The 23,389-nt window shown below is 38.5% G+C and overlaps 1 protein-coding gene across 8 annotated transcripts in view; it reads right to left on the bottom strand.

Moving 5' to 3' along the window:
- Positions 1-253: 253 nt before the first annotated feature.
- YLPM1 (YLP motif containing 1) overlaps positions 254-23,389 on the bottom strand; it is a 38,775-nt gene continuing 15,639 nt past the window's right edge. Inside the window, exons 6-21 of one of the 8 annotated variants that reach the window (XM_052782730.1) lie at positions 20,271-20,376; positions 17,954-18,434; positions 16,688-16,780; positions 16,106-16,280; positions 15,812-15,957; positions 15,266-15,453; positions 14,551-14,613; positions 14,142-14,261; positions 13,681-13,857; positions 13,386-13,469; positions 13,041-13,124; positions 11,476-11,562; positions 8,374-8,425; positions 3,019-3,149; positions 1,031-1,210; positions 254-667 (exon numbers count right to left, since the gene is read on the bottom strand). In XM_052782730.1, the coding sequence (XP_052638690.1) occupies positions 1,064-1,210; positions 3,019-3,149; positions 8,374-8,425; positions 11,476-11,562; positions 13,041-13,124; positions 13,386-13,469; positions 13,681-13,857; positions 14,142-14,261; positions 14,551-14,613; positions 15,266-15,453; positions 15,812-15,957; positions 16,106-16,280; positions 16,688-16,780; positions 17,954-18,434; positions 20,271-20,376 (2,134 nt within the window). In that variant the 3' untranslated portion in view covers positions 254-667; positions 1,031-1,063. Of the gene's footprint in view, positions 668-1,030; positions 1,812-3,018; positions 3,150-3,172; positions 3,271-3,319; positions 4,669-8,373; positions 8,426-11,475; positions 11,563-13,040; positions 13,125-13,385; positions 13,470-13,680; positions 13,858-14,141; positions 14,262-14,550; positions 14,614-15,265; positions 15,454-15,811; positions 15,958-16,105; positions 16,281-16,687; positions 16,781-17,953; positions 18,435-20,270; positions 20,377-23,389 lie in introns of those variants that run through there. The other 7 variants (XM_052782731.1, XM_052782735.1, XR_008234516.1 and 4 more) reach the window with 7 other exon arrangements.

Below are 23,389 nucleotides of genomic sequence, written 5' to 3'. Positions count from 1 at the left end.
AAACTAGGATCCAAAAAATAACGATCATTCCTGCTCTCCAGGAAGAATGAGAAATGGTATGACTCCTAAAGGCCAGCAAAACCTGGGGCCTTAATGGCGCTGCCTATGAGAAGAGCAGGTGATAAACCTAGAAGACAGGACACATTCCAGAATATGAGCACAGCACCTCTTCCAGGTAAGGACAGTTCTGAGCACTGTCAACATGTGAACACAGACCACATTTAAAATGTCAAACAAAAAACATGCTATATGGTCCACCAAGAACACTGAGTTTATAGTGAAATTTATTGTTCTGCTTCCTAATACAATAAGCTACAAGGTACATACAGTATAAAACGAGAACGGCCACAAAGCAAAAGTGATAAACATTCTGTGACAGTACAGTGGAGATAACGTCTGTCTAATCCTTCCACTTTATCCCACAAACAGCAGCTAAAACTACTGGCCCTCCCCCACCCTCCCCTCCAAAAATATTAAAAAGTAAACTGTCTCTCTCACTTAGGAGCAGCGGGATTCGCTGGTTTTTTTGAGGGCACTGGTTATCTGCCAATATCTCAAGAAAATTGCTGAAACTAAAGTAACAAAGAAAAACTGTGAAGGTGGGAGTGACATGACCCATGCAAGATGCTCATGACACCTTGGTTCACTTCTCCTCAGAGCAAATGGCCTGTAAAGAAAGGAAAAGTTTGTTACATGAAGTAAAACAGCAATTAACATGGTCAGAGTTAAGATATAGTAAGCAAAATCTGAACTAGACAGGACTAGGCACACAGCGAAACTACGCTTTTAATGAAAATGTAATCTTCCTGTTAATGAGTTTTGGGAGATTGATAGCTGACAATCCTTCTCCTTTTATTTTTAGATGCTGTACAGGAGGGTGCAGATTGACATGGGCACAGATGACATCTATTATACAAGGCTCCAAATCAAACAATGTTGCCTGGGAGAACTCTAACAATGACGTGAACTGCAACCTCAACTCTTAAAAAACCATCAAGGCTATAAACATGCAGGAAGACTGAATACTTACCTTAAAGGCACAAAATTCCATTTAACCACTTTTTCATATATACTTGGTGCGGTTGAGGGCTCTCTCAGCAAGATGACCACTTTCATCTGTTATCTTCTCCCAATCTGTTTGTCCAACAACAAAACCAATGGCCCTTTTCCTGTCTGCATCTTTTTTTTCTTCTAGATCCGCCCACCGTACCTACGGAGAACATACTATCAGTAGGACAATCTCTTAAGAAATCCTGAGACAAGTCTAGGCTTTCCACTGCAGATAAGAGTACAAGAATTCTAATTTGTACTTTTTCATTCAAACAGGTAAGTATTAATTTGTTTTCCAACGGTAAAGATGGAAACTACACCAGTTACATTCTTTTTAATTGAATATCCCAGGTGTTCCACAGAGTAGAAGAAAGGTATAGATGATTAGCCTTTTCCATTTCAATGCTATAAATCTGAGAGCTGAAGTGCAATTACTATAGTTCAAAGCAATGCTTTCTGCAGGAAGAATTATCAAAAGATTCATTTAGTGTCTTCATTTTCTGTACAACTTGTCTTTCAATTGCACAATTGAAACATATAGAAGACGACTGTGAAACTACAGAAAAAAGCATTAAAGAATAACTCAGCAGTGAATGAGTGAAAGTTTTCTTCTCTATCTTCTGTGGTACATTTCTCTTTAAATCTTTCCACTATTTCTTTACATTAATTAACTTCTTCATGCATTTATCTCCCATCTTTACAGCTGCAGCCATCTCCTCTGTGGCTCTTCACGGTCATCATGCAGATCACTTGCATTCATCCTGTTCAAACATATACAGTCACTCCCTCACCCACAAACCCAGACACCAATGGGAGGGAGGGCAGGGAGGTGGGAGTGAGGGAGGTGATGATGAAGGGCTACAGTCCAGAACTCAGCTGGAACACACCTTTGCAGGACAAGAAAAAACAGTAAGTGAAGGAGCTCTTCCTTGACATTCTAACTGATTCGTCCCATTCAGGCTGATTTGTTACTTGGGGACATAGCCTTATCACCTTTCTGCCAGCACCCCCCTATTCCACATTCTACCTGGATTTCCCCACACATTCCTGCTGATAAGCAATGTCTGCTTTCTTCCACCATCACTTCCTCTGCCAGTGCCTTAGTATCTCCACTTCTCTCATGCACACTGTCCAGTACTACCCATGTTTTCTATTTGATGTTATGGAACAAAACGAAGCCCAAACACCAACAGTTAACTCAAATGACTTTTAGTGGCAAAAGCTGGTCTTTCTATTTAGGGAGAAAAAAAAAAAAAAAAAAAAAGTATTACCTCTTCCTATTTCCTCTCTTTCATCTTCCTCTATGACTTTTTGTCCTTTTTTTCACAATGGTATTTGAAGATGTAGCATTTTGTGTTCAGAACAGAACTACATATAAAGTGGTTGAAGCCAACTTCTTATACACCATCTCCCAAACTTTATGCAAGGTATATGCAGGAGGTAACATCTACAAGACTTGATATAAAACCTACACAGCTGATACTTTCCTCAGCTGAACCTTTTTGAACATAAGAACAGTGTACTGTTTCTCCGCCTACTTATTACAAAACCTAACAAAAAAAAGCTTAATAAAATCATCACCTTGTCTTGGAATCTGCACTGTATATTGCACTATCTCATCACAAAACATAAAGCATAAGAAAAGGACTCTACAGGTTGCTCTGAAACAAAGTGCTCTCCCCCAGCAAGAAATGGGACATGATTCTATTCTCAATCTCAAAAGCCATGCCATGCATAGTTAATCTTTGTTATCTACAATTCCTCACTTCATTATAATGAATCTGTTTACCTCTGGAAGACCCTACTCTCAAGAATATTCTCTTACAGAATCTAATGGAACAGCAAAATGAAAAGTGAGTCAGTGAAACTGCCATATTCATAGACACTGAATGATTTGATATGAACTCTTTTTCACAGAGACCGTTAAATGGTCATATACAGACAGTAAGTCATTTGAAAATTTATTACCCTTTTCTTTCCCGGTTCAGAAGCACGTGTATCATAGTCATCTGGAAGCTGTAGATAATCTTCCATTCTGCTGGCAATTGCTTCCCAGTCACGTTTCCTTTTAGTGCCAGTCCGCAAACCATCCAGCTTGTCTGAGAACAAACACAGAGCCTCAGAGTTAAAGGAGAATTTTTTTCTATTATTCACACAAACAAGACGAGAGTGGAAAAATTTTCAAAAGAATGAGCAGCAGAACTTGTACATCCAGCTTGTCTTGACAGGTGGAACGATGAGAGTTGAAATAAACTAGAGAAGACTCAACACCATTTTCAAGTTTTATTGATCTTTCACATTAACTGTGTGGCAATAACACTCAGTCTTGTTATTTGTATGAGGGAGAAAAGCTTGCTCTTCTGGATGTTCACACTATATGGAGTCTGTCCTTACAGGTACAATATAGACACCAATAGCTAGGAACCACAGATCCACCTTTCTGTATTTGAACACAATACTAAAGCTGTAGCGTTTTTTCCCAAATTTGGGGTGTAATACTGTGTCAAACATGGCATACATGCAGTATCAGGGAACAAGTGATGATCATATAATTTAACGCATCAAAGACAAGTTTTTGAGATACTGTTTCTGCTAAACAAAAAGCTCCTTGGCAACCCTGATCCCCCTCTTTCTTTTTCTCTCCCCACAAGGAAAACACACTCAAAAAAATCCTCCAGGACCGGAAAAAAATATCTCAGAATCTTTTGTTTCATGGTATAAGAGGTCAGTCATGAATATTTGAGCAGTACATTTGTCCAACAGTCATCATTTTCTTCTTTTTCTTATTGAACCAATAGGGCATGAGGAGAAACAATTCCGTTCCTAGGTACTAAAATTTTGTTCCTCTTGGACACTTACTTTCAGTGAAAAAACAACACCTTCTTGAAATTATGTGGCAAACTGCTTTTGGAAAGGAGATAAAGTATTCATTGTAAGCTTACGAACAACAAAGCAGGAAAATGAAAAACGGCTTTACAAGTCAAAGGAAATCCTAGTACTTCTGTTGATGTATGCTACCATTTTATAAGCCAACAATTCAAGCATATGCAGAAGGAATACTAAGCTTGGCAGTTATATTCTGTAAACCATTTCCAGTGATGTCAGTAACATTGTTCCAGAAGTCACTGATGTAATTAAATTCACCCACAAAAGGCCTCAGAAATCAACGAAATACCAGGCAACATATTTTCTGGATAGCAGAAAAGGATGTTCAAAGGTATGTATTTAAAGAAGCTCAGTTCAGAGATGAGGTTTTTTTACTTAATATGGGAGAGAAAAGAGCAACAACGGAGATAATGTGAGGCAATGGTGATGTAGACATGCTAGTATAATTTAAATGCCACAAAATAATGAAGTAATTTCTCCCTCATACAACTCTAAAATTTGTAAAGACTCCACCTTTGCCCCATTTCCCTGGAACAGATACAGAATTTCGTCCAAGAAAACACTTTAATCCCCCTCTGCCTTTTAAAAAAGCCAACACTTAAGAAAACTGTGCAGAACATTTGTATCTGTTACATGATATCTTGTCACACGATTCAGTTAAGGTTCTTCTTTTGCTCTAAGTTAAATCTGCCAAATTTGAAGCTCAATCTCCACAGAAAGACGGCACTCCCTCTAGAAGACAAAATTGATTTATACAATATTCCTCTGTTACTCCAGCACATAACATACTTGCACTATTCCTCAGTATTACTCTCAGCATAGATCATTCGTAGCACAAGGGTTTCCAGAAAAAAAATAACATTGAAAAGGAGAGCAACAAATGCATTGAGGAGCATTTAGGAACATGAAGAACTGAAAATTTAGGAACATGAAGAACTGAAAATTCAGAAGCTCTCTGTTGGCAAGTATCTGTACACAGACATATTCCTCTTGGAAGGCAACACGCTACGATGCAAGCTCATCTCATTACCAACGTGGAAGAAAGACTTCAGTCTCCCACTCCCTGCTGCACACAGACCAATTGAAAACATCGCTGAGAAATGTGTAACCCTCAAACATCAATAGAGGAGTTCAGGAGGTGTTCAGAGTATGAGGTTCCCCTCTGTCCCTTTTTGTTACTGCTACACAGAATTTATTTTAAAATGTTATCTCCTTCCATGTTTGAAGTTGGATTGCCTTTCTGCTTCCATCCATACTATTGTGGTTCAAGGTACATGTGCCACGGAGTAGACATACTACAGAAGTGTTGAAAGCCTACCACAAAGCATTATTTCAGAATATTCTTTAAAAGAAAATGAGACAAGGTGTCATTTTGTAATAATGGTCCTCATGAATATTTATGGCAGATGATTATTTAAACTATCAAACATCATTTTACCATTTCAATTTTAAAAACAATGAAGCGGCAGCATTTCTGAAAACCGGCAGAACTTAAAAACTCACCTTTAGAATTTTGATAATAAAGCATCTGAAAGTGACTTAATTAGCTCCTTCAAAACCTAAATGAATCAATCAGCTAAATTTTTGCCTCTTATACAAAAGCCACAAAGTTTTATGTAAAATGTTATTTGCGTTCTAGAGCAAATTTTACAGCGGCATCAAAACTTCAGCTATGCCAGAGCTCATTTCTCCTTTCCTGAAAGTCTGTAGAACTCACCACTAAGCCACACTTTGAAACAGAGTATTGCACTAAACACTTCAACTATAGTAAAATTTTAAACATGTGAGTCCATTTCTGGAAATTTAAATACAAGAACCCATGTGCACGATGCACTGAGACAGACCAGTGATTAGACTTTAGAATAAAAATGTGGCTTTGCAGAACACAAAGAAATTATATACCACACACATACCCAAGAGGAATGCATCACCCCTGCCAAAGCAAATCTAAACTAAAGCAAGAGCTCTGGGGTATATGGTATGGTGATTGTCACAAGTCAATGTTGCAGCTAAAGAACTCAAACTTTTCAGAACTTTTCTGAGGCTTATTACAATCAGTAAGATCTTATTGTGCTTTCCTGTAACAACGTCTACTCAGAAAGAAAACAAAAAAGCAAAACAAGACTTACAGTGTTGTTTTTGGATTCTGCACTTATATCACTTTTGCAAACGTGTGCCCTCTGGGACTAATGCAATAAACGCAATAGGCAGGCCAGCTCCCAGGAAATAACTTAACTTTGGAATAACAAATGCATACCACAGTTTACATGCCTTTCAGGAAATAATTTTAATTGGTCATCTACAACAAAGTCTTATTGTGAATTAAATATAATAATTCTTACTCACAGACTGCAAGTGCTTATAACACATACCTTGAGCTGAAAGTTGTCTGCCCTTGCAGAGCAATTTTTCAAAGAAACAGCATTCATTACATAGGAATGCCTGGCTTTTAAAAAATGTATGTCCTGTCAGAATTTACTTTTAATCTATAGTTCTATATATTTATAAAAATGATCTAGAGGGTAGTTATAAAAGTAAAATCGTGAATACAGATTTAATAGAAAGACCTTCTCAGCACCTGTATCTGTGTCTTGCAGCATGCTAATATCCAGTTTGTTAATGGAGTTTGATTGTTAAAGGATTATTGCAACAGCCTTGCAAGTAACTTACTTTAGCATAAAATTGACTGCTGCTTTCTCCCCATTTTACATTTAAGTGGAGACCATATAAAAATCCTGCATTTTATATTATGGAGTTTTCATATGGAAAGAAATGCAACACAGTTCTTTGTTTCTGTTTGTTAGCAGTATTTGATCATGAGAGAGGTAAATTTTGAAAGCTATCTGTAAATTTCTGTTGCACAGTCTCCACATTGCTAGAAACTACACATAAAAACTTAAACATTCTTAGAACACGCCCTTGGACTCCTGTTATATTTCTAAAATGCACAGGATGACTTAAGGTTCACCGTATGCAGTGCAACACATCTGTTCTTACTACTCAGTATTTAGAGAAGTCTATGGTATTTGGAATACAACACAATGTATCAGAGCATTCTTCAACAATGCAGTTTTCCACTACTATGATTTCATATGCTATTGTGAAAAAAATCATTATAAACTTAAGAAATAATCTTAAGATATTAAACCAATCAACTCTTATAACGAACATGCAGAGCAATCCTGAATTAATTCTGTCTAACTGCCTAGCTGTTTGATATGCTGGAATCATTGAGTACAAGGCTCCTCCGGTTGTACTGCAGGTGCCACAACATCAATATATTCCACAAATATTTAAATTACTTAAAAGGGAGCACAGCAGCAGAAAAGATGGTGCAGCTAAGCAGTTAACAGCAAAAGATGAAAGGCTGCTTTATGTAAGTCAGAACTTCTAATGCTGTTTCTATGGTGCAATTGTGATTTTGGTTATTGGAAAGTAATGATACACAGGGCTGTACCACCCATGCAGAAGCAAACCTCAAAATGTTAAGACATGCTGCATCCCATTTAGATATTTGTTACTTCTCATAGACGTGACAGAAAATAGCAGTTTTATGCAGATTGCATTGATAAAATCTTCACTTAAAACCATTACTGTTCAGTAAAAAAACCCCACAGAACTGATCATAACGACTAGAAACCCCTTTCCATGTGTACACCTTCCACCATAGCTGTGGTGCATACCTTTCAGCCTGAAAGTTGCTTTTGGCTTTGACAGAATCCTAATATTAGCACTTAACGTCTAACGCAACCAGCAGCATCAACCAGAACAAAAAGCACAGCAAAAATAGTGTCCTTGTGCTCCTGGAAAGTCCATTTTGCATCCTACTAAGAAAAATTCTAGTACTCTCCTGGAACTGAAAAGCATAACGAACTTTAACTTTTCAACACCTTAGTTGTTGAAAAGATACACCAAAGCCTAATCATTCAGAACCAACTTCAAAGCAAGGCACTACTTTGTCCTCACACATGTTAATTTTGGAGAACAAGAAACATCTTTGATACAGTTAGCTACTAGGCACGTCTCCAAGTAAGTAAGAAGCTATTGACGACATTTAGGCTTGAAAAAAAGGTATGCAGTATGAACAATAATGCAGTGCAATGTAAATTGACTCTTTGCTTTTTATAATATGGAAGAGATGAATAAAGAATAGAAATACCGCTTTTTAAAAATTTTAAGACGAAGTACTTTCCTTGAACAGATGAAAGAACAATTAATGAGTATATAAAACAGTGATGGTTATAAAATCATAACTCCCTTGCCTCTGGCAGAAGACAAATTCCTTTTCTGTATAGATGCTTTTGCAGTTTCAGACACATGTATGAGATCAATACATTTATTTGTCTTTGGTAAGGAGGCACAGTAAAAATGAAAATTCACGTTTTGCAAACATCATCAGATACCAACTATAAGAAACAGGAAAAAATAAATACCCACCTAGCTTTGCCTCAGAAGTGTCCATCTCCCATTTGCTTTTCGGAATGTAACCCTAAATCATACACAGAGAGAAGCTCGCAGGATTAGAGAGAGACACACATGCATATCACTTTTGAACTGGAAACAGCATTACAATGGGAGCTTAAGGTATTTCTTTTTGTAAGGCACAATTCTTGTTATCAGATGAAGGAAACAAATTACTCAGTATTTCAGAACTTCTGCATCCACTTCCCATTCAGTGATTTTAGCAACCCTTGCAAATCATTACAAGAGTGCTGCCCTCTGCAAACACAGAACTCCAGAATGAGTCTAACAGACAGCAATGGTGCTGTGTACACAGTTACTATATTATATTATCCCCGGTGGCAAAGTTATTGCAACACAACTTATCAGGCATAAAGAATATTCAAAGCTTTACAAATACAAATGAAAAAGTTACCACAGTCATAAGCTTTTAAGAATATATTCCCAGATTTACTACACACAAGCTTCACTTAATAACCCTTTCAAAGGGACATACTAAATTCTTGTATGAGTGGTTAGTCCACAACTAAACAACATTCTTTTTTTAGTTTAAATGAGAGTATCTGCTGAATCACTAAGATTTAAGTATTATTTTTCATTTTAAAATAACCCTCTTAGTTCAATGATTCTCCTAAAACACTGTTTCCCTACAAATAATGTCATCATACGTTTTACATGTCATGATCTTTAGCCAGTTTATTCCTTGTAAATGAGCATAATGGTATTAAATTTGGCAAAAAGGTATTTATTTTTAGATATCTTCTTGTTATCTTTTCATTTTATACTCTTGGACAAGTAAATCCTTACTAAGCAACCCCTTATAACTCCTTTCAGCTGTTCACATTTGGTGTAAAACTACTTATGTTTCTCTGCAATCACATAAAAAGCTCTATGTAGTGAAATGGAACCCCTGTGAGAATTTCATTATTTTAAGAATGATTTTTAATAGAGAGGGAAAAGAACTACTCTAGAAGATTTCAACAAGAAAACAAACAATCCACAGACCAGTTTTATTACACTAACTTCTTTCCTGCTCTTATTTATAGGTTGCCTCCACTGTGGTAAACATACACATGTATTTGTTAATGCTAAGGGTTACTAAATCAGAGTGTACTATTCCACAGAGCTACACTGCTTTTGATTATGTTCAGCATTGCTCTTCCAAAATCCTTGAAAGACCTTTTTTTCTATCAAGCATATATCAATGACTTGAGATTATCAGATCTCTGTATTTTATTTTTTTAATCAAGTCTGTAATTAATACAAACTAAAACATTTGTGCTGCAATATTTCCTTGTAACAAAACCCCAAACTTCATGTATATATGTATATTTATACTTTTAAACCAAGTTGCACATTAAAATTTGCTCAGAAAGTTTACACCACAGCTAGAAGCCTGTATTGAACAAAGTGATGTGTGATACACTGGTGAGAACACTAAGTTAAATGCATCAGTAATTCATACCATCAAGCACAGAAAAGCAAGAATTGTCTGAATGCTACAAACAACCCTATGGGAGTTGATAATAGCAACAAAAGAGTGACTTTGATGGTGTGAAATGGCCTATTGTGTGCTGAATCCGTACAATATCCCGGTCCTCAGAGAGGATAAGAAAAGATTCAGGCTTCATCCTTTGGTACAAGACAGTTGGATATTTCAAGGACATCTGCCAGACGGCAGGAGCTTCAGACCTCTCTTTTTCCACAGCATTAAATGCAGCAAAATGAATGGAAGAACCCTTACCAACTGCTCTCAAGAAGGTAACAGATACCAAATACAGTGTACTGTTTCACCTTTCTGTCTGACATACCTCTCTGAGATTAGCCATGTGACTGAATAGCAGAGATTATATACAGCAGATAATCCTTTACTATTTTTCATCTCTTGTGAATCTGAATAGAAAACATCCTTGTATGTAGATTACTAGTAGTTATTAATAATTTGCATAGTTTTCACCACCAAGCTTTCTCCTTGTCTCATAAAGGCCTATTGTTATATGTGCTGTACATTAAGACACTCCCCAGAGCCCATAAACACACACATACACACACATTTATGCACAGATGTCTCAAAAGCTAAAGACAACTTTCTTTTCTAGATATAGCTCATTTCCAAGAAATGAGACTAGCAGCCATATTCTTGTAAACATGGATGCATCTTTGAAATGTTCTAACCACACTTTATGCAGTTTCATACACTGTGCCAAAGAATAATTTAGTAAAGAGAATGAGTCATGTTGCAAAAAACAGATGTTTATTAAAATCCACTCTTCCTAAGCTTTTTTTTTTTTTTTATTCTGTATTTCAACTGCTTTCTAAACTGCCACTCCTGAAGAATAGTAAATTTCCATCAAGAAAAAGGACTTTGCTCATCTCAGACATTTTCGGTTACTTCCTGTTTATTGGAGTTAACTGCTTGGTTGTGGGAACCAGGGTTTGACACATTCAACTCATCAAGCACTGACCAGTTGCAGCTCCAACACATACCAAGAAGTTACATTAGGAAGCCTTCTGTAGCCTTTTACATACATACCTAAAAACGCCAGCCCTCAGGGCAATTCTCTAACCTTCATTTATCCAAGAGACCTAATCCCTCATCTTGGAAATACTTCCTGACAAACAAAATCAGCAAGCCTTGGCAGAGAAAGCATTCTTCTTCATTAACTGTTGTCATATACTGTGAGAGTCAAGAAGAGTTCTTTAGACACGTGAAAGGAAATAAGCTAAATTAACCTTTGCCCGTTCTTCCCATCTCTCCACTTAATGTACTTCTTGGATAATCTGGAAGACAGTGCTACAGTGTACTGCAATTTATAAATGTCTGTAAGAGGCATGTTGCCACGCTCCACTGATAATGCTGTTTGTGGCATATACTCACAGATTCTTAAAAAAATTCAGTTAGAAATAATATGATTTAACATTAAAGTTCTCCTAGAAATGTTTAAGGAACAAACGACTAGAAATGTGTATTAAGATCGCACTGCTAAGAATGGCAATGGATTGGCATTTATAAGACTGAGATTCTCCCTCAGACACATTAACAAACATTTTGTTAGAGATGGCTGATGTGTCTCCTACCAGTTCACTTTCCTCCTCCTCTGCTGTATCCTTCTTGACTTCTTCTTTCTGGTCTTCAATATTTGCATCAAAATCCTCCATCTCCACCTGTTCCAAAGTACAAGCACAGACTTACAAGGCACTGCTTGACTTCTAAAGCATTATCTTTTTAGCAGAGTAAGTAGAAGATTCCAAGTTCAAATAGAAAAGGAAAGAAAGGATTTATCTTGGAAAGTATGATGACGCAATACATATGAATACTGGCTCCATTTTGGCTTCCCTTAGAAGAAGGTTCCCTTCTAGCTACAGAGTGATAAACTGTGTGGGAAAGTAGCAATTGTTTATTCTCTTCCTTTACATGCATTATTTGTGCTACCAGTGTCTGTAACAGTAAGATACTTCTCTTGCTTCCCACACAATCACATTTCAAAACTTGAAATCTCAGAAAAAGATCTTAAACTTGCCATTTACACATTACTGGAATGGCGCGCTCTGCACAGAACATCTCTACCAAGCCTTTATCTTTTATATATTTAAAAATCACAGTGAATAACAACCACAGAGGTTAACATAATAAAGAAAATGAATGCTTTAAAACATACATCTAATCCTGCCCATCTAATGGATTACTTTCTGGGGTCCACATGTTTAATGGGGATTCAGGCATATACTGTGGAATACCTAAAACTCTCCAAGTATGTACAGTTCTTCAAACCATTAGTAAAACCTCAGTACACACAGAATAAATCCCAAATTTGCCCTTCTCAGAGTCTACTTGAGAGCTGAGCCTTTTGCTGTCCTCTTAAAAGATTAATATTTTCCGATACAAAGAATATGGAGATTCAAAAATAACCTGCTGACCTCATGACAAACTGCAAAGAGTAAACTCTCTTCCTACTTCAGCAGTTCACTAGTTTATATGGCCATGGCAAGAGCTGTTCTGACAGCAACATGCAGCTACATTCACAATGACCATACGATTAACATACTAATTTATTCCCAGAGCTCCTGAAACATCTGCCAACAATACAGAAAGCTGACGCACCAAAGATGCACATCATGGCAAACTGCAAATGGAATAAAAAGGTAGCATACTTCTACAGCAAGTGTATTGCTGTAGACTGCTGCGTGTTATTTATTTCTTCATTCTCTGCTACAGATCTGTATTTCTCAAAGCAGGGACTGAGAGGAGTTCAAATCTGGTGTTTTACTTATTTATTTTATTAAACTACTTCCTCAAATTATGATCCAATTAATCCAGTAACCTGAAAGAGTGCCAAGTTTCACCTGACAGAGCAAAGATCCTATTTAATTGGTACTCAACAGTTGCTAAGAGCAAAGTGGCTTCAACTCTTGCTCAAAGATGCATAAGTTTGGGCTCCAAAAAGGTGATAAAAAGCAACATGTACATTCATGTTTGGGTAATTGATAAGAAAAATGGAATACATTTGTCTGAGACAGCAGTTCTGGCTTTCTACAGTGCCAAGTATACCTGCCCTATTATGACTATACTTTTCTCTGCTTTGTATTTTCAGTATAGTCACATCTACATAATTTGTGATTTTAACAAGCACAGAGATTCTCACCTCTTCGATAGCAGCATCCTGCAATAGAGAACGAATGTCCAGGCGCATCATATGACGTGGTGCTGCCTCCCAGTGATCAGACATCTACAAAAAACAATCAAAAATGAAGCACCTCTGAAAATGTAACAGATTCCATGGAAAATTGGGTTTCTGATCACGAACAAGATGTATCTGTACTTAAGAAAAGTAATTTCAATCAATCCCATGAAATAACTACAAGCTCTTCTTAGAGGAAAAGTGTAATCATTATGTAGTCTAAAAGAGGTCAATAGTTTTCCAACAACAGCAGGCCTGAAAGCACAATGAAACTTATCATTAATCCTATGACTCCAGATGTATAGTTACCCTGCTGATTTCCTTTAGCTTGCGTCCATGAATATTCCTCTTGGAACATGTCTGGTTATCTGCACTCATTTCAGCTAAGTACACCTAGAAAGAGAAAGACAATATTAAATATTGTAAATCAACTTTTAGAGCTCTTTTTCTACCTGGTGATACACTCTGCAGTTGTACATTCTAAGAAAGGTAAATTTATAACTGTAGCATTCTTCCCGAACGCGGGAGGGACTTTGTATTCAGAAGTTTAGAAATACCAGCATATGGGTGCTAGAAAGTTCAAATGCTTTTTAGGCTCCATTACCTCAAAACCCTTGGTTTTTGCAGCACTCCAAAACTGTTCAAAATGTCGCACTCTATCATTGATAGCATCAAGGATAATGAAGGGGAAGAAGCCATCATCCAAGGTCTTTTTGAAAGTTTTAAACATGCTGGTACGATAGGTCTCTTCCATATCAGCTTCGTATTCATACTCCATCACCTTTATCAAGGATAAAAGCATTTAAGAAAGAGGACACCTATTAAATTGCTGATGTTCAACTGCTGAATGCTATGACCACAGAGTACAATGGTATGAGAAAAACGTCTTCCAGGTCAACTTTTAAGAATTTGCCCATTCTGCCCTTAAGTTACATTGACTTGTTTTGAAAAACAGCCCACAGACCTTTGCACTTTTCCAAAGCCACAGACTGAAATCTGATTGCCACTGTGTTGTTCCAGTATGTCTTGTTTCTTTGTCAAGATAAACAACTGAATTAAAAGTACCTTCTTTTTCACTTTTTTCCCTGTATCTGGGTCTCTCTCTTCTTTTTCCACTTCAGTGATAAAATAGTCATCCAGGCTGAGCACTCTTGGTGCAGGTCCTCCACACTCTACTTCCTTATCCTGGGAAGAAAGCAAAAAGAAAACATATATTCTTGCTGTAAAAATTTCATTCTGCTACAGAGGATCTTCAAAACACTTTTGGCAAACACAGCAGTACCCTGCTCTATATTCAAAACAAAAGAGAGCAGTATCCCTCATGCTTGCTAATAGTAGAGGGGATTTACATGCCATATGAAGACATGGAACATGAAATAACAACAGGCTGAAATTCCAGAAAAACAGAAATAAAACAGCAGAGGAAGCACACGTAAGACAAACAGCACTACACAGGGAGCAGTTGTTTACATACCCTGATGAGTTTTGCTACATGTGTCTTTCCACTGCCGGGCAACCCTCTCATTATGATTACAATCTGAAACAAATATCATGTAAGAAGACAGGATACTGTACTACATTTAACAGAATCTCTTTTGCAAAAGTTTTCTTCTAGAAAATTATGTGCTCTGGGCTCACACTTTTGCACACCATCAAGCAAAGCCAGTACCATCCCTTACTGCCTATTTTACAAACCAGGTTGTGAGGAATGGTAGTAGTTCCACAGAATAAGAGCATATGATGTTAATCATCTCAGCAGCTTATACTGCATAAGATGTTACAGATCTGGTTCAGGTACAATTAACTGAATTAAACTTGTCTAAATGTTTTATAGCCTGTATCTTGTTCGTTCTTATTTTATATGGTGCATTGCCAAATCTCTGACTCTGTGTAAAGCCAAGTCTTTCCTCTGATACATCGAAAACCCAAGTGAAGATCTCAGAAGTGTCTAAAACACATTAACATTACCCACTAATAGGAATTTAATCTTAGCATTCCCAGGAAGTTTACATCTCCTGTGGACTCCTAATAGCTATACTACAACACTCTAGGCATGTGCAAAGAAACCAAAAGAAATTTCCAGAGCTTCCTCAAATGTAGGCTTGTTCCCAACATACTACACTCATGAGCATTTTATCTGAATACAGACCTCATAGAAACTGATTGTTGCTTTCAGAATGCATACTCACCCTCTCTGGCCTGCTATCCCGTCCTGGTGGCTTCAAAATATCATCTACATTTTTAGATTCTGGTTTCCTTTCCACTCGTGGAGCAGGTGGTGGCTGACGGGGCATTGATGGAGCAGAAATAGGAATCCTTTCCTCAGGGTAATTTCTACGATCACCTTCAAATTCCAGTGTTTGGACAGAAGAATTTTCTTAGTTCAGTAAAATAAAAAAATTAAGATGTTCATACTCAGCTGAGCTGATTTAAACAGACCTGCATTATTTTAGAATAAATTCACAGATTTGTCCCCCACATAATTCAAATTTCTAATCTTGAGCCTATTGCAATCAAAGACATTTTTTAGCAGAGTATGTAACTGTTGCGTTCCTGATCTCATCACCACTGAGAAACAAAACTACATGACACCACCCAAATAAATTTTCCTGAATTATATATTCTGAACAAAGAAATACTGCAAATCAATTAATCTTCACCCAATTAATCTTCACCTCTGCAAGGCTGTATTTCTTGTAATATTCTATCATGGCTTCAAGATTGAGAAACTGTACCTCCAAACATGGAAGGCCCATGATCATATGCTGGGCGATCTGTCTTTCGTTCATATGGTGGTCTTTCAAAACCACCCCGCCTGGAGGAGGGATGGTCCTTCTTGTCACGGTAAGACTGAGTCCTTGAAGGTGTAGTAGGAAGAACCCTGTGAAAAGAGTATGTTGCATATTTCTAGAATTTCTACTACAGATTCCAGAGAGAAATAAACACGCACCTCACAGGCAAAATGGACAGCCTAATACTCAATACAGCCTGAATTGCGTTGATTTCAATAGTCTTCCAAAACCACGTACCTATCATCTCGGGGATGCCGCTCTTTTTCAAATCTCTCTCGTTCATAGTCCACAGAACCACGGTCTCTGTGCAATTCCCGCTCTCTCTTGAAATCCCGATGATCTGTGTTGGAATTACCCTGACGCTCAAAATAAGGCTCACGATCTCTTTCTCTGTTGTAACGACCAGGGTGCTCTGAAAGGAGAAACCCATGGAAATCCAAACTACTAAAAGATACTCTGAATTTTTTATTATTTTTGAAGGAAAAGCAACAAACAAGAGTGCAAGAAAAGTATACAGAAACATATGAGGTGAGGGCTAGAATGGATCTAATCAGCCACTGAATCTCTTTTCCAAACTGTAACAGACAACTGTACCATGCAATCCTACTTAAAGCTAGAAAACTGAATTTTTAAAGTGGCTAGGTCATTGACTGCATTACTCCTCTTGACAATATAAACTGTTATTCTTATGGGCCTCTGAAGAAAATAAAGTGGTTGTAGCTTAAACAAGAGTTACTTAGTTTAAAATACACTTTTAGTGCCTTGAAACTTTTCTTAAGAGCTAACTAACTGTCTGAGAGCTAGCCAAGCGCTCCCTACCTTTTTGAAATGTTTGCCTCTCTGGTAGAGGTTCTGGACGCAGGGTTACCCTCTCCCCATATGGAATCTGCTCCACTTTACTGGTAGTTATATCTGGTTAAAAATAATAAAAAAAAAAATTAGGTCTTAAAATACCCTTCCTCCATTTCCTTTCCTCTATCATGAAAAGCAATCAGTCAATGGCATTAAAAGTGCCTGGAATAACTTACCAAATTTCTTTTAATGGATAATGCAAAAAGAGATATACATAAATATGTAACACCATAGTTTTGAAAGTCTGAAGCTTTTGTGTGTGTGTGTGTAAGTATGCATACCACTTTATCTTAAGAATGGTAATTCTGCCTTTTCAGATGAGTTCAAGTAGCATGCACAGTCAGAAGATTATAAACGCTAAAATGCTCTGAAAGTTTCAATAACTTGAAGAACTACTGTATTATCAAGACTATTAACTGAAATGCTCACTTTAGATTCATAACAGTGAAAATTTTTCTAACAGCTTTTAGTAAAACATCTACTTAATGGAATTGATATGGCTTCAATTCATGTTATGGCACCTTAGAGAGAGAAAAAATGCTCTTTAAGTGACAATGCACAATTTAAGTACTTCTTTACAACGTGATTTCACTGTTAAAAACTAAGAATGAGGGAAATTAATTCTATTAAAAAACTAGTGTTGAATTTTAGCTTTGATAAGCTCAATACTAAATGTCAGAGCCCATCGCTGTTTATGTATTAAATGACTGTTTAGGGTGCACACCCTTCAGACCTAGGACTTTGTCTCCCTCCCTATCTAGGGGGTACTTCACACCCATTAAGCACTATATAAATAATGCAAACACCAGTCACATTCTGTTTTAAGTTAGTAAGTCACACCTAAGAACTGTAACAATCCAAGGTACATTCTAGCACAGTTATTTCCATACTCAGCCACAAGGGGATTAAGGGAAGTATCAATATCAATCTAAACATATCACATTAATGTGATCACATCAGTTGGTGTTTGTTAGAAGCGGATGTGGCTATATACCATTCAGTTCACACAAAATAGCTCATAATCACAGCACTGAAGAAAACATTAAACTCAAGGCTGGAGGTTACAGCCTCCTTAAAACTGAATTGCTTAGCATTAGATTGCAATGTACGCAGCCTACAGGTCAGCTGCAGAACATCTACAGCATGCTTTGTGTGGCACACTCCTTTAGAAAGAAGCGAGGAGGACTAATCAGCTCTCCATTACAGATCAAACAAATACACTGTAGTACCCACCTCGCCCATGGCCATAATCCACGGTTTGCTGAATTACAGGTGCTTTAGGAACCGGAGGAATAACTGGAGGAAGGGACACTGGTACAGCTGACGGAACAGAGGTGTGAACAGCAGGTACTTTCACAGGCGAGGAGATGGTTGAAGGCATCATTGACTCCTGTTTACACAACTCGTACTCCATATTTGCTCCTTTATCCTCATTTGTGTCCCAGAGTCCATGGAAAGAATCCTCATCCCAGCGTTCCTGTTCCACAGTAGAAGGTGATGGTTTTAAAGACTGACCATGACTTGGGGTTGTAGTTGGAGTAGAAACTGGAGCATGTGGCCTTGTCATAGGTGTAGCAGGCCTTGTCAGTGGGGCACTTGGTCTTGTCACAGGGGTGGGCTGTCTGAACAACACGGGAGGCTTTATAATAACAGCAGGAGAAGCTTTAATAGCTTGGGCTTCTACTGGTGCCTCTGAAGATAGCTGAGAAGAGACCTAGATGCAGAAAGCACTTTTAATGTAGATCTGTAAACTAACCTTCTCTCATCCTCTGTAAGTCAGTAAGCACAATGGCAATCGGTAATCAAATCATAAGCATTTTCTAGTACCTCCATCAAGATGCTACAGGTAGGAGGACAATATTTCAAGAACTGGTGGCCTGAATTAATTTGGTGTTTGTTCACTATGTGAAGACTTAAATACTATTTATTTTCTGCTTCAAAATAACCTTACCAATTTAAGCTCCAGTAGGCCTATCTCAGTTCAAAAGTGTCTACGGTTTTATTCCCAAAGACTCCTGCTGTCTGCAAAGATTCCTGCTGTCTGTGAGGAGGCTGAAAAAGTCTGAAAGTAGGACAGCTTGGTGAGGCACAAAAGGATTGATAAGGCCAGCTTCTGTCTGGAAGTCACTGGAAAAATTCCCAGAAAGCAGAAACACCTGGAAACCCCATAATGAAATCAACATGAGATAAACATAAGAAATGGGGAGGTCTTGCCCAGTGGAAAAAAAACAAAACAAAACAGAGAACCCCCTTCATGAACCAAACACCCCTATGGAACCTCAAGTGCTGTGTCTCAAGAGTATTTTCAGCATCACAGCAGATGCCAAGTTACAGGCAGCCTTATTAGCAACACGCAACAAAACTTGCAGAATGGTTGTAGATACAGAGCTGAACTTTGTAATAGCAGTTCAAAGTCACAGCAGAAATCTGAAGGCAGGAATCCCAAGAAAGACAAGAGTTGTTTGAATACCTCTAGGCAGACAGGTGTAGTCTGAGATACTTTGTATCAAAGTTGAGTAAAGTCACTTCCTAAAGGCATCAACATACCTGCAGTTCTTGGTGGCAAAACTGTTCCATTATTTTACTTTATAGACACTGTAAACAAGGAAGAGGTCACCTAGGCAAAAAGAAAACTTGAAGTGCCTTATTCACTGCGTAACACTTCTCTGGAGGGAGGGACAAACAAAGCTTGGTCTGGCTAAATGTCAGACCCAGAGGTCATTAGGGCTAAATTTATTGGTACCAGTAACTTTCGGGTTAAAATGTGATGAAGCATGAAGACTGTGCATCGACTCAGGTATCTCCTCCAACATACATTTAACTAAACTGTTTATTTGTTCTAGGAAGGATTTATAAACCTGAGTTAACATGACTGCAGAAGTTCAGTTGGTTTCTGACTGGGTACAAATTATAAAAAAAACAAATATAAGCAGCTGAGAATTATTTCCACAACCAACCAGGAGATTAAGCAGCAGAGGAATGACTTGCATCACAACAGGAGATGAAGTCATGGAGGTACACAAATGTGAGCTTCCATATACTTTATGATATTCCAGAGGGTAATGAGAATTCCCAATAAAGACAGCAAACAGAAAGCTAATGCCCACTCTACACTGAAATATCTGTTTCTGATGGATCCATCCTCAAATTTCTCTAACTTCAAAGAGGAGAGAGCTCTTAAAGTAGGAAGAGCAGAGCAAGATGTCAGAACTTAGGCAAGGAACAAGAGCCTTATGCCCCTGTTTTGGAAGAGCTCACCTATTCTTGCACATCATCCCACAGCAATGTAGGCTGTTGAACTTCATGTGCTACTGTCCCCAATGGGTCATGCTCAGAAGACATGGTGGACTGAATGAGTAGAAAAGGCTTTGAAAAATCTCAAGAAACTAAGAAGTTGCTTTGCCTCAACAGAGAATTGATGAGGTTGTAAGGGCTGCTGGGGAGGCATTCCACAGAGAAGTTTGACCATTAGAGTGTAGAACTGATCTGACATACACATTAATAGTAATTACTACCGGCATGTTACTAAGTTAATACAAGATGAATTTACCTGAAAGGCACCCGGCCTTGTACTTGTGTTCTGTGATCTCGGAGAGTCCTGTGTGGAAATGTCAGGTTTAAACTCTTTCAACTTCTGTAGCTGTTCTTTTTGCTCTCTGCACATGAATCACAAGAAAGTGTTATCAGTCTGTAGCCTAAATGAAAAATTAAAGGAATCAATACTCACAGTGAAAACCACGTATTACACTAACATCAGGGGCCGAGTCCAAAGAAAAGGACACAGCAGGCTTTATATAGTCAATGCTGTGATTCAGAAATCCGTTTCACATCCACCTAACCATGGAGGTATTTAGTGCATTAGCTCTATCCTTTTTTGATCACAAGTTTCCCGAGAAATGCAGTTATGCTTTTGTGCTTAGCCAGAACCACTCCACTTTGACAGTAAAGAGCAAAGCTGGATTTTTAGCTTCTGCCAATACCTTCTGCAAACAAGAAGCCCATTGGAAATGAGTGCATAAGTGCTCTGGTTCACATGCTAACAGGATTAAGGCCAAAGCACAACGGAGATTCCAATACTTAAAAACCAAACGGTGATTTTAACTTTTGTTTCCTTGTTTTATGTATCAAAATGCTATTTAATATACAACCAGTACATAAGCTATGGAGCAGAGACCAGGACCAGCAGTGAATACTACAACCACTGGATTACAAAGATCTATTGAATATGATTTCCTTTCCTTTCAGTTTTTGTTAGCATTTTTTTAACTAGGTTTTTTTATTGCTAATAACTCTTTGTTCATATTAATTGTGTGTATTAAAGTAGTTCCCAAAGGAAAATTAAGAATGGGATTCCTCTGTACTAGACACAAGAGACCATCCTGACTAGCAATGCACCTGTCCAGTGTCCAGCACAAGGGGAACTTAGCTCACAGGAAGGGATCCCAAGTGCTGCATTAGTACAAAGAATAAACTGAGCAATTGCTAGCACTTATGTCTTCTTTACACCTGGCTTAGGAAAAATACACCAGATGACAAATACAGAACAGCATGCAGCTCAGAGTATGCTGTTTTATACACAATAAAAGCAAAGCCAGATGAAGTCTTTACCTTTGAGATGAAAGCAGTTATGTACCACACTACTGGTATAACTCTTTGTTCAAAGAAAAAAAAAAAATCATAAGCAGTCTCCCTTAAAGTTGTTCCTACTGTTCAGACTGGGGTCACCTGCATATAAGAACCTGATGAGAAGTACCAGTGTAACTAATTTTAAGATCACCCCCATATTCAATTAAAAATCAGTATCAGCAGTATCATGTTTATATTTCCCCTTTCTACTGGATTAGAAAGAGATATATGTATCTACTTTCTTACAAAAAACATTTTAGTTCCTATGTTTAAGTATTTCAGCCCTAATAAATTACTCACTTAAGTAGTGATTCACAAACTATGGTCCTTAGCTTAAGTCCACTGGCTTGCAGCTAGTCACATTAAACAGCAAAGCATATACCTGGCAACCTGAGGCAATGGGAAAGTCAGGAAGCTGAAAACGATCTGTTGCTCCGAACTCTTGGATTAATCTAATTGCAGTGAAAAATTAAATTATTCAGAAAAAAAGTTCTCCTTTCCTTTTTTAAAATAATTTTTCTTGCATTTTGGCATGCAACTAAGGCCCTCCATATGGGACAGATGCTTAGCAATCTTATGAGTCTGAAAACAAAACAGCTTCAAGAAAAGTGCAAAATGTCTCTGTTATCTTTCAACATGGTTTAACGTAAATGTAATAATGATAACAAAACATTCATTTTAATTGCCCATTATTTTAGCATATGTATTGGGTTTGTGTGGTAACTTTTGGTACCTGGGGGTTACAGGGGTGGCTTCTGTGAGAAACTGCTAGAAGCTTCCCCTGTGTCTGACAGAGCCAATGTCAGCCAGCTCCAAGACAGACCCGCCGCTGGCCAAGGCCGAGCCCATCAGCAATGGTGGCAGCGCCTGTGTGATAACGTATTTAAGAAGGGAAAAAAAGTTGCTGCAACACAGAAACTGCAGCTGGAGAGAGGAGTGAGAACATGTAAGAGAAACAGCCCTGCAGACACCAAGGTCGGTGAAGAAGGAGGGGGAGGAGGTGCTCCAGGTGCCAGAGCAGAGATTCCTCTGCAGCCCATGGGGGAGACCATGGTGAGGCAGGCTGTCCCCCTGCAGCCCACAGAGGTCCACAGTGGAGCAGATATCCACCCGCAGCCCGGGGAGGACCCCACGCTGAAGCAGGTGGATGCCTGAAGGAGGCTGTGACCGCGTGGGAAGCCCATGCTGAAGCAGGCTCCTGGCAGGACCCGTGGATCTGTGGAGAGAGGAGCCCACGCTGGAGCAGGTTTGCTGGCAGGACTTGTGACCCGGCGGGGAACCCACGCTGGAGCAGTCTGTGCCTGAAGGACTGCACCCCATGGAAGGGACCCATGCTGGAGCAGTTCATGAAGAACTGCAGCCCGTGGGAAGGACCCACGTTGGAAAAGTTCATGGAGGAGTGTCTCCCATGGGAGGGACCTCATGCTGGAGCAGGGTAAGAGTGTGAGGAGTCCTGCCCCCGAAGAGGATCAAGCGGCAGAGACAGCCTGTGATGAACGGACTGTAACCCCCATTCCCTGTCCCCCTGCACCGCTCAGGGGGGTAGGTAGAGAATTTGGGAGTGAAGTTGTGCCCAGGAAGAAGGGAGGGGTGGGAGGAAGGTGTTTTAAGATTTGGTTTTATTTCTCATTACCCTACTCTGGTTTGATTGGTAATAAATTAAGTTAATTTTCCCTAAGTTGAGTCTGTTTTGCCCATGACAGTAATTGGTTGAGCGATCTCTCCCTGTCCTTATCTCAACCCATGAGCCTTTTGTTATATTTTCCTCTTCCCTGTCCAGTTGAGGAGGGGGAGTGATAGAACGGCTTTGGTGGGCACCTGGCATGCAGTCAGGGTCAACCCACCACAGTATATCTTGTTTATGAAATTAAACCCCTGTCTTTACTAGGCACCAATCCTTAGCTGTCTCTCAGAAACTCATGAATAGGATGAACCACATGAACCTCTGTCTCCAAGATGCTTCCTCTCTTCTCTACAATCTCCTCTGAAAAATCTCATTCACTGAAATAGTCAAAGAAACTCATCTTTTTTTTTTTTTTTAAA

Source organism: Harpia harpyja, chromosome 3 (genome assembly GCF_026419915.1).
Source record: "Harpia harpyja isolate bHarHar1 chromosome 3, bHarHar1 primary haplotype, whole genome shotgun sequence".
NCBI lineage: Eukaryota > Metazoa > Chordata > Aves > Accipitriformes > Accipitridae > Harpia > Harpia harpyja.
The sequence above is the reverse complement of the archived record's forward strand: the minus strand, read 5'-3'. Positions and strand labels throughout refer to the sequence as shown.